The sequence below is a fragment of the Symphalangus syndactylus genome, chromosome 12, assembly GCF_028878055.3.
Source record: "Symphalangus syndactylus isolate Jambi chromosome 12, NHGRI_mSymSyn1-v2.1_pri, whole genome shotgun sequence".
Taxonomy (NCBI): Eukaryota; Metazoa; Chordata; class Mammalia; order Primates; family Hylobatidae; genus Symphalangus; species Symphalangus syndactylus.
In genome coordinates, this window is record NC_072441.2 from 66,247,990 (window position 1) to 66,260,001 (window position 12,012).

Here is a 12,012-nt window from a genome sequence, read left to right on the forward strand (position 1 = left end):
TGTCAAGTTTATTATAATATAATTTTTACTTACAAAGTTGGTATGTCATAACTGAGGCTAAATGATATAAAACTAATAAGTCTTGTGATGCTTTCTAAACCTGTTTGCTGTCCAGCGTACTTTTTGTGTGTGTGTCTTTCAGCAGAGCAGAAGCACTCTTAAGAGAAATTGAAAATAAAAGCATGGGACATCATAGTGCACAACAGTGGACTTTTAAAAAAATTCTTTTTTGCTCAACTGCTATCTAAAATGGACAGGACTAGAACCACCTGCTAGGAACATTCCTCCCAACTTATCCATGTTTTACTAATAAGATGGTGCTTAAGAAACCTTAACTTTACAAGGAATGCAGACAAAGTGGGAGGGAAAAGATTCACATTCACATTGGAAAGCTCACGTCAGTTCATGTTGAAAAGGCTAGAGATTTGTTTTAACTTTCAGAAATTCAACTACCTTCAGTATTTCTGGTTATATTTTATTGGTCACTTACTGAGAATTAGTAATATATAAAAATGCGATGTAAGGTATTTATTTGTTATCATTCACAAATACAGATTACACAAAGCACTGTGGTAGTTAGATTAGTGTTCCTTCAGATACTCAGATCTTGTTCACCAAGAGAAAGCAGGTACTTTTGTAGGTTTTAAGCAAATCTAGATTGCTCACTTGAAATGACAAAAGTCCAGGGCTAGGGTTTCCTTTGAGGAGAAGTGGGTCTGAACATAACATCAAAAATGATTATGTATAATAGTAAAAGATTGAACAGGTACCTGCCTCTTGTATTGGACTACAGGGTAAATGTCTCATGTCAGCATGATCAAAGTTTTTAAATGAATGAAATATACAGTAATTTTTATTAGCATTTTTATGGCTTGTGGTTCACATGAACACCTTTTTGTTTAATGCCATCTTCTGTTCTGGGCTTCTAATTGCTTTCTGAAATTCTCACTGGCTGGTGAAGAAGCCAGTCAGACTTAAATCGTGTTTGTTCCTTGAAAGTGAGCCCTCAGCTTTCTGACTCCCAAATATTAGTATAATGAAATAATAAATTCACTCACTGGTGAATTCCTTTCTGTCAGTTTTGAATCTGGCATTTCACTCAATTTTCTTTATTTGCAGAGCTTCCTTACGGCTGGGAGAAAATAGAGGACCCTCAGTATGGGACATACTATGTTGAGTAAGTTTGTTACCTCAGTTAATATTCTCCCAAATGTTTTCCTTTCAGCATATAGCTTTAGAGAATACTGGATACAGCACTTTATGCTTCCGTGATCCAGCTGTTGAGTTTTTCAACTAGGGGAATGAAAAGGCAGGGGCAGGGAGCATTTACTTTCATTGACCTTGGGCTTCCCAGAAGTTGGCTTTGAATTTCTAAATATAGAGAATAAGGGGGAAGTTGCCTAGAGGATTAATAGCTGGAGATGGTATTGTTACTACTACAGCCTCTAAAGAGAAAGTCAGTTGATAGAAAACTGAAATGAGGGCAACGGACTAGATGAATTATCAAGGTCATTTCCAACACTACCACTGTATGCTTCTGAAAGCAGTGGAAGATCTTTAGGGCATTATAACATAATTATCCAAAATTTTGAAGCATACACCTAAAGGTATGCTCTCTTTTAAGGAGTTTTTCAAGGAAAACTTAGTATTCTTTTTAGGGGTGAAAGTTGCTTCTTAGGCAGCTGTTACAGTTAAATTTAAACATAAATATATATTGGAGAGGAGTGCCAGACACCTGCCTGTGTTAGCCAGAGAAATTAAGCTAATATCAATGTCTAATTTTGCCTTCTCTTTTCTTTATCTAATTGCTACATTGTTATGACCATTGGGAGTGATTTCTTTCCAGATGCTAAACATTGAATTTGACCTCAAGCGTCTAGCAGCAGGCAAATACTTGTATCAGAAACATTACTATTCACCTGGAGACTAGGAGTTAAACCTGCTGCCTAGGTAGCAAAGACAAAATGTTATTATTACCTGAAAAAGTAACAAACACAATCATCTTTAATTTTATGATTGTTTCTTAATGTTTCAACACTTATAGGCATAAACCGATGCCATTTCCTGGTAATTATCCCTAAAGTAAGCATCTCTGACTCCTGTTGCAACTGTAATCTTTATTCTATTGTGCAGGTTGTTACCTGAGTCACTGTGGTTAGAGGGATTTTTGGAATGACTTCTTAAAATTAAATGTGTCTCCTAAGGAAATGACTCAGTTAGTTGACACTTAAGTATATAACTTCAGAATTTCAATATCTTGGTTTCTTTGAAAGCTATGCTAATTTTGTTTCTATTGTGTTACTTAATGTCTTGCTGATACTGTGATGTAAAAAGTATACAGCAGGTCTTTTATTATTATTTTTTCCTAAGTCATATTTTGTTAAAGGAAGAAACAACCATTTTTCACATCAAAGGAGTATTTGGGGGCCAACTGAAAAGGTTTTGCAGGATATTTTTCTTCCCCTCAAAGTTTAGTCTATTTAAATTGGGCTCTAATCAGCTATTTGCCATTGACACTGCTGAACATTTCTGAGATAATGATTCTCATTCTCTTTATTATCCATTCCAAGTGGATTTGAATACATGGTCAAAAGGTGAAAGTCATTTGCCTGTTACAAAACCTTGAGCTGAATGATCTGGTCCCCATTATGCAAAGATATAATATTAAAGCAACTTTAGGGCAAATCCTGAAGCGACCTGCTCCTAGTTGTCAGGGAGGTACATGAAATAGCCTGAATTAGAAGCAACAGCAGCAGCGACATGATTTTGTATGATTATTCCCAGAATGAGCTCATTTTACAGGAGGGTTTTGTATTAGATTAAGAAGGAGCAGACTGTACTCAAGATGCACATTAGTATGGAGTCAGCTGAGCTGTGGAGTGTGGCTTGATTCCCAGATTAGTTAGGTTTTGAATCTCAACCATAGTAATCTGCAGTGAGTTTACTGATGGAGATAAAAAGCTGTTACTTGAATGGCTACTCTTTGGCTCTCTTAGTTTTTCAAACCAGATGGCACGATGATTGCTCTTGGCAGGAGCCTTGTAGTAGTAACACCAACTGCAGTGGTAGTTTTTCTTTGTATTTATTTTAGAGGATGGGATTCTGAAATGGATGAATTTATTTTTTAAAATAAAATTGTTCCAAAAATGTAATATGCTTATAATATGCATAAATATAAATATGCATAATCTATAAATTTGCTTATATATTTAGAAATGCAGTCTTGATTATATTGCATTACATGTCTTTTTTAAATTAACATATAATTATACACATTTTGGGGGTACATAGTGATGTTTCAGTACACATAATATATAGTGATTAGATCAGGGTAATAAGCATTAAATGTCTTGATGCACCTAGGTGACAAAGTCAAAATATATACTTGCTTTCACAACTAAAACTTTTTTTTTTTTTGGAGATGGAATTTTATTCTTGCCCAGGCTAGAGTGCAGCAGCACGATCTTGGCTCACTGCAACCTCCGCCTCCCAGGTTCAAGTGATTCTCGTACCTCAGCCCCCGAGTAGCTGAGATTATAGGCATGCGCCACCACACCCACCTAATTTTGTATTTTTAGTAGAGATGGGGTTTCACCATGTTGGCCAGGCTGGTCTTAAACTCCTGACCTCAAGTGATCCACCCGCCTCGGCCTCCCAAAATGCTGGGATCGCAGGCGTGAGCTACCGTGCCCAGCCATCTAAAACTCTTTATGAAAGAATATTTTGTTGAGATAAATTTTTAAATCCAGATATTAGACATCAAATTTTAATACAGATAGTGTGCCAAATTGTGTACTACTATTTAATCATTCTTGTTTGCTTTGTTTCTTTCTGATAATCTGTAATATTCTCTCTTATTTCCCATAGCTAGTTATTTGGAAAACAAAATTTGTTGTGTCTTAATAATAGTGTAGGTATAAGTAACTAAATGAAAAGGACAGTATTTTCACTTTTTTATTTTTTGATTTTTTTTGAGTAGCATTTTAGTCTAGATAGTCTAAGATAATGAAGACAATAACTTCCTTCAGTAAATCTTATATTCTTTTGTCAAATTTTTAGGAAAAGGATTACTCATTTGCATACTTCTACTCTCCTCTCCCACACATTACAAAGGGTATAAATACAAATTACTACTTTTTATGTTCTAATGCCTGGGTGGCAAAGTGAGTCATTCTAGCCAATGACATTAAAGTGAAAGTGAGCCAAGGTTCTTTCTGAACAGGTTTATTCTTTTCTGAGTGTTAATTTTTAGTTGTTTTTCAAAAGAATATGTAAAAATCAGTGCCTAAATACATTTTTTAAAGTAGTTCCTAGGATTTTTATTTTCACAGAGTTAAACAGTTAACTCAATGGACAGGGTGTCCCCCTTATGTTATGAAGCAGAAGCATACTTAAGTGTTAGTGAAATCAGAACCCAAAGAATGTCCAGTGGCACTTACCATATTTAGAACTCTTAAACTATTTAATAAGTAACCACGTCTGTTGTGGAACTGGTATGCACTAGTAGCCTGAGTGACATGGAGAAAGCTAACATTCCTTTTTTTGAAAGTGGTTTTTTAAATTTTTAAATTTTTATTTTAGTCCCTGCTGCCCATTTCTCTACCACCACTCTTAATGTTTGCAAATGGCAAAGCTCCAGTGTGGACAACATAGTAAGACCCCATCTCTACAAAAAAAAAAATTTTTTTTTTAATTAGCTGGGCATGGTGGCACACACCTGTGGTCACAGCTACTCAGGAGGCTGAGGTGGGAATATTGCTTGAGCCTGAGAGGTTGAGGCTGCAGTGAGCTGTGATTGGACACTGCATTCCAGCCTGGGTGACAGAACGAGCGCCTGTCTCCAAAAAAATAAAATAAATAAATAAAAAGGCAAAGTAAATGTTCAACTTGTGTGACTATTTATATGTACATTTTGTAATATTCAGCCTACCTAAAGGCAATCATGTTCTGAAATTCTCATGATTTGGTATTTAATTGTTGGTGTTCACTCATGTCACCTCTTTTTTTTTATTTTTTTTTATTTTTTTTGCGATGGGAGTTTCACTCTTGTCACACAAGCTGGAGTGCAATGGCATGATCTCGGCTCACTGCAACCTCCAACTCCTGGGTTCAAGTGAGTCTCCTACCTCAGCCTCCTGAGTAGCTGGGATTACAGGCATGTGCCACCACGCCCAGCTTATTTTTGTATTTTTAGTAGAGACAGGGTTTCACCGTGTTGGCCAGGATGGTCTCTATCTCTTGTCCTCGTGATCTGCCTGCCTTGGCCTCCTAAAGTGCTGAGATTACAGGCATGAGCCACCACGCCTGGCCTCACTTCTTTAATTAAAGTGGAAAACTGTGGCATATGCTGAAATATATTTGTACTATGGAAGTGTTAGAATATGATTTCCATTGCTTCTGAATTAGACCTATTCGAGGTCCTAAACATCTTTTTTACAGCATTTGCTTTCTTAACCAACTTTCACTTAACTGGCTTGCCAGAAGAATAGTGCCCTTTTTCTTCTGTAAAACATACTATTGCCCATAGCGTGTTGAATAGTTTTGGCTAATCTCCTAGCGGCTAGTCTCCCCAGGCTTCCTGCTTTCTCTCACAGAGTTGTATGCATTCCAAGAGTCTGTAGTGAATGTTCCCAAATCATAAATGCCAGTTGAACCTATGTTATAATTATTCATTTAATTATGATATAATTATGAAGAAATTTAAGTGTGAAAGAGTTATTCTATACTGTAATTGATAAAAGCAAGTCATTTTCTTAGTTGCTACTGAACGGATATAGGTGAGTCAGTGGAAAAGTAATAGTAATATAATTTAAAAAGGATTCTGTACACAAATTTCTTTGAAAGTGCCTTTACAGCTTGCTTCATTTTGGAGAAACTTAAATTAAAACCCTTCTATCATTAACTGCCTTTTTCTAAAAAAATTAAATTACCAAGAACAAGTACTTCTGATTACATCAGATAAGAAGGCTATAGTTTTGAAAACCATTATTGGCTATGTTGGGTAGGTTTATGAAGAAGCTATAGTAAATATAATATCAAAACCTTCACAGCTTGGCATCTTCTGCAGGAATTTATTTAGCGACAGAAAGCCCCTCTGCTATCATCTGTCAGTCTCTCCATGTTCCGTAGCCTAAAGATACATATTTGTCCCCTAATCGATGATGATGGAATAGTATGATAGACTATTTAAGAATATGTTACTGTTTTATTTTAAACTGAAATGTATATTTTTCTGCATTCTACAGTCACCTTAACCAGAAAACCCAGTTTGAAAATCCAGTGGAGGAAGCCAAAAGGAAAAAGCAGTTAGGACAGGCTGAAATTGGGTCTTCAAAACCAGGTAAGCATTCTTCTCAATCTTTTCTTCTAAGAGTAACTTGTGAAATTTGTATGCTGAGTTAATAAAGGTGAGTTTGAACTTTTTATTTCTATGGCTTTGACACTAAAGAGTGTCTAGTTGTTACTGTAAAGATATGAATAATCTTAATAAAACATCTGAACATTATGAGAATACTGAGATTTTTCTCAGGAGTATACAAAAAGCATGAAGTTGTTGGGAGAAGGGATTTGGGCAGCTTTTTTATGAATTTGAGATTTTGTTTTGAAGATTGGAATGCTTCCTTATATGTTTAAGGCTAGACCAATATTAGGTCTCTAGTTCATCATTAGCTTTTCCCAAGTTAGTTGCTTAAGTATGGTATCTGTAACCACTGAGGATTCTTCATTAACCAATATTAATAAATAATAAATATATCAAATGATTTACCTATATCATTGAGTCTCAAGTGGGATGGTAGGTATTAGTAACATCAGACTCATTTAGGGAGCATTTTTTTAAAAATATAGATCCAGAAATTTCGATGAATCTAGTCATGTGTATTTTGAAAACACTGCTCAGGAAGTTCTTACATTCTACTTATCCCTCCCCGTCCCTTTCCAGCACTCACTTGTCATTAATAACCAGGGGTATATATGGCCATATTGTAGTAATCCAGTAGATTCTCCACTTCGGTTACCTATGAGAGAAATAGTTCTTTCTTATAGTTACTCTTCAAAAACATCATCCTCCTCCTAAAGTTTTGCATTTCGTTTAGCAAACATTTTGAGTGTAACAAATACTTTTGAGCACTGACTATATCCCCAGTGCTTTGCTAGGCACTAGGTATTCAAAAATGACTAAGAGTAAGACAGGGCTTGCCGTCAAGAGTTCACAGTCTAATACAGGAAACTGATGGTTATAATATAGGGAAATAGGTGCCATCATAGAATAGTAGTTATAATGGTAAGCTGAGGAGCAGGTTTGAATCCCAGCTGTGTAATCTTGGGTACGTTTCCTAAATCTCTAAATGCTCCTATTTCTACATATATAAAATAGGAATAATAATGGTACCCACCTTTTAAGGTGGTTATGAGTATGTAAATTAACAGATGTAAAGTGCCTACAATGGTATTAAGCACATGTTGACTAATAAATGATAGTTTCATTGTTATTAATAGACATGTACAAGTTACAATGGTGGCATAAAGAAGGGAGTACCCAACTCTGCTTTGGTGGAGAATGTCAAGGGGGCAGGAGAAATTTCAAAGCAGAAGAGATAGGAACTAGGTCTTGAAAAGTCAGGAAAAGTTAAAGCAGGCAGACAAAAATTTTAAAGGAGCAAGAAAGCATACCAAGTAGAAGGAACAGAATGTTTAAAATCACAGAAGCACGAAATGGTGTGCTGAAAGGCCAGAAGGCAAGTAAGTGTGGTTACAGCGTAGGGTATTTGTACGGCAGTAACAAGCGATGAGGTTGTAGGGATAGACAGCCATGAGAAGAGGTTGAGTATGTCACATGTTGCTGGAATGTCAAGGAAGTTGAAGATTGAAAAATATATATTGGATTTGACAGTAGGGAGGTCATTAGTCACTCCAGCAAGAGCAAGTAGAGAGTGAAGTAAAATTGCAATAGAATGAAGAGGGTATGGAAGGTCAGACAGTACAACTGTTGGCAAAATAATAAACATAATTACCATATATGTGTAGTAACTGCTGGAATTCCACTCAGTGTATACCCAAGATGAATGAAAATATGTCCACACAGAAACTTGTGAGTGTTCTTATCAACATTATTCATAATAGCCAAAAAGTGGAAATAACCTAAATGTCCATCAACTAATGAATGTATAAACAAAATGTGATGTTTATCCATACAGTGGCATATTATTTGGCAATAATATAATAAATATATTTTATCTTTAGTAAGTACATATTTAATTTAATATTTATTATATATTAATAAAAAGCAATAAAGTACTGACATATGCTACAATACAGATGAACTTCAAAAACACTGTCAAGTGAAAGAAACCATTCAAAAAACTACATATCGTCTGATTCCATTTATATGAAATGCCTATATTGGGCACGTCTATACGTGGATAGTAGATTCGTGGTTTCCTGAGGCTAGGATATGGATGTGGGTTGGGGAGAAATTGGATAATGACTGCTAATGGGCATGGGGATTTCCTTTGAGGAGGGAAGAAAATGTTCTAAAATTAGAGTATGCTGATAGTCACATGACATTGAATTGTACACTTCAAAGGGCTCAATTCTACGGTATGTGAATTATATCTCAATAAATTTGTTAAAAAATAGATAATGGCAGAACATTTAAAATCTTTTTTTACAGTTAATTTAATACTTTGTAAATTATAAACCTGCACAATTTGATTCTCAGTTTTTGTCACTTCCCTAATGGCAGGCATGGTTGAGGAGAAGAGAGAAGAGGTTCTGGAAGGAAGTTGTTATTTGCAGATGTGAATCACTAGGGTCATCTAACCCCTAAAAATGGGCATTTCAAAAGAACTATGTATTTTTCTTCCTAAATTATCCACTAAACATGAGTGAAAGGGATAGAAATATGAAGATATTTACTGATAGTAAAAAGATTCACTCCTTCCATCAGTTATAAATTAAAGACTGCAGAAAGCCCGAGCTGTGAATTATAAAAATTCTCAATATACTCCTTTCATAAGTTTGTGACACTTGACTTCATCTTCCTGGTATAGTATTTTGCACATAAAACTCAGTAGATGCTGAGTTTTATAGTACAGTTGAATAGTATCCAAACTTTCAGGAATTTAGTACTAAAGGTTGTATCATTTTGACTTCATATAATGGACTCTGGGTTGAAAAAGTAAGTGCAGACAAGGCAATGAGAAAGAGATAAAGTTGAGAATAACATTAAAAAGTCGTATAAAAGATTGACTTTGAGTGCTATATTCATTGTAATTATTTTTGTTCTCAAACCCACTTCTCATTTTGGCACAGATATGGAAAAATCACACTTCACAAGAGATCCATCCCAGCTTAAAGGTGTCCTTGTTCGAGCATCACTGAAAAAAAGCGCAATGGGATTTGGTTTTACCATTATTGGCGGAGATAGACCTGATGAATTCCTACAAGTGAAAAATGTGCTGAAAGATGGTCCCGCAGCTCAGGATGGGAAAATTGCACCAGGTGACAAATTTTTCGTAATTATTTGAAGAGTAGTGATACTATAACAAAAATTATAGTGCAGAGATTTTATATACATAGAGAGAGAGAAAGAATTAAATTATATAACTAAAGAGAGAGATTCCAGTATTAAAATAGCTTATCCTTTAATTAAAAAAAAAAAAGTTGTATGGGTATACAGTAGGTATATATATTTGTGGGATACATGAGATATTATACTGTGATACAGGCATGCAATAAGTAATAATCACATCATAGAAAATGGGGTATACATCTCCTCAAGCATTTATCTGTTGTGTTACAAACAACCCGTTATACTCTTTTAGTTATAAAATGTACAATTAAATTATTGCTGACTGTAGCCACCCTATTGTGTTGTCAAAAACTAGGTCTTATTCATTCCTTCTAGCTATATATATATATATACACACACACACACACATATATACACACATATATACACATATATATACACACACATATATATGCACACATATATATACACACACACATATATATACACACACACACACACACACACACATATATATATATATTTTTTTTTTTTGAGACGGAGTCTTGCTCTGTTGCCCAGGCTGGAGTGCAGTGGCGCAATCTCGGCTCACTGCAATCTCTGTCTCCCAGGTTCACGCCATTCTCCTGCCTCAGCCTCCTGAGTAGCTGGGACTACAGGTGCCCGCCACCACGCCCTGCTAAGTTTTTGTAATTTTAGTAGAGACGAGGTTTCACCATGTTTGCCAGGATGGTCTGGATCTCCTGACCTCGTGGTCCGCCTGCCTCGGCCTCCCAAAGTGCTGGGATTACAGACATGAGCCACCACACCCAGCCTTTCTAGCTATATATTTTTTATATTCCTTAACCATCTCCACTTCCCTCTCACCACCCCCCCAACCCCAATTACCCTTCCCAGCCTCTGGTAATCATCCTTCTACTCTCTATCTCCATTAGTTCAGTTGTTTTAATTTTTAGCATCCACAAAGAAATGAGAACATTCAAAGTTTGTGTTTCTTTGCCTGACTTATTTCACTTAACATAATGATCTTCAGTTCCATCTGTGTCATTGCAAATGATAAGATCTCATTCTTTTTATGGCTGAATGGTACTCCATTGTGCATATGTACCATGTTTTCTTTATCTGATTATCTGTTGATGGACATTTAGGTGGCTTCTAAATCTTGGCTATTGTGAAAAGTGCTGTAACAAACATGGGAGTGCAGATATCTCTTCAATATACTGATTTCCTTTCTTTTGGGTATATACTCAGCAGTGGGATTGCTAGACTGTATGGTATCTCTATTTTTAGTGTTTTGAGAATCCTCCAAATTGTTTTCCATAGTGGTTGTACAAATTTACATTCCCAACAACAGTGTATGAGGGTTCCCTTTTCACCACACCCTCTCCAGCATTTGTTATTCCCTGTCTTTTGGATAAAAGCCATTTTTAACTAGGGCAAGAAGATACCTCATTGTACTTTTGATTTGTATTTATCTGATGATCAATGTCCTGAGCACTTATTCATATACCTGTTTCTATGTCTTCTATGTCTTCTTCATGAGAAATGTCTATTCCAATGTTTTGCCCGTTTTTTAATCAGATTATTAGATTTTTCCTAAAGAGTTGTTTGAGCTTCTTCTGTATTCTGGTTCATAATCTCTTGTGAGATGGATAGTTTGCAAAGATTCTCTCCCATTCTGCGGATTGTCTCTTCACTTGACTAATTGTTTCCTTTGCTGTGCAGAAGCTTTTTAACTTGATGTGATCCCATTTGTCCATTTTTGCTTTAGTTGCCTAGGCTTGTGGAGTATCACTGAAGAAATTTTTGCCCAGACCAATGTCCTGGAGAGTTTCCCCAGTGTTTTCTTTTTTTAGTTTTATAGTTTGAAGTCTTAGATTTAAGTCTAATTCACCTTGATTTGATTTTTGTATACAGTGAGAGATAGAAGTCAAGTTTCATTCGTCTACATGTGGATATCCAGTTTTCCTAGAACCATTGAAGAGACTGTCTTTTCTCCAATGTGTGTTCTTGGCACCTTTCTTGAAAATGAGTTCATTGTAGGTGTATGGATTTCTCTATTCTGTTTCACTGGTCTATGTGTCTGTTTTTATGCCAATACCATCTTCCTTTAGTTACTATAGCTCTGTAGTATAATTTGAAGTCAGGTAATGTGATTCTTCCAGTTGTGTTCTTTTTCCTCAGGCTAGCTTTGGCTATTCTGGGTCTTTCGTGGTTCCATATAAATTTCAGGATTGTTTTTTCTATTTCTGTGAAGAATGTCATTGGTATTTTGATAGAGATTTGATAGAGATTGCATTGAATCTCTATATTGCTTTGCATAGTATTGAGAAGAATATTGATTCTTCCAACTATGAACATGAAATATCTTTTCATTTTTTGTGTCCTCTTCAGTTTCTTGCATCAGCATTTTATAATTTTTAATGTAGAGATCTTTCGCTTCTTTGGTTAATTCCTAGGTATTTAATCTTATTTGTGGC

General features: G+C 35.6%; 1 protein-coding gene across 5 annotated transcripts in view; it reads left to right on the top strand.

The window, feature by feature from the left end:
• The window catches only part of MAGI3 (membrane associated guanylate kinase, WW and PDZ domain containing 3), a 280,859-nt gene that overhangs the window by 215,297 nt on the left and 53,550 nt on the right, over positions 1-12,012 (top strand). For all 5 annotated transcript variants that reach the window (XM_063625725.1, XM_063625727.1, XM_063625724.1 and 2 more), the window contains exons 7-9: positions 1,120-1,177; positions 6,246-6,340; positions 9,313-9,501. In XM_063625725.1, the coding sequence (XP_063481795.1) occupies positions 1,120-1,177; positions 6,246-6,340; positions 9,313-9,501 (342 nt within the window). The remainder of the gene's footprint in view (positions 1-1,119; positions 1,178-6,245; positions 6,341-9,312; positions 9,502-12,012) is intronic.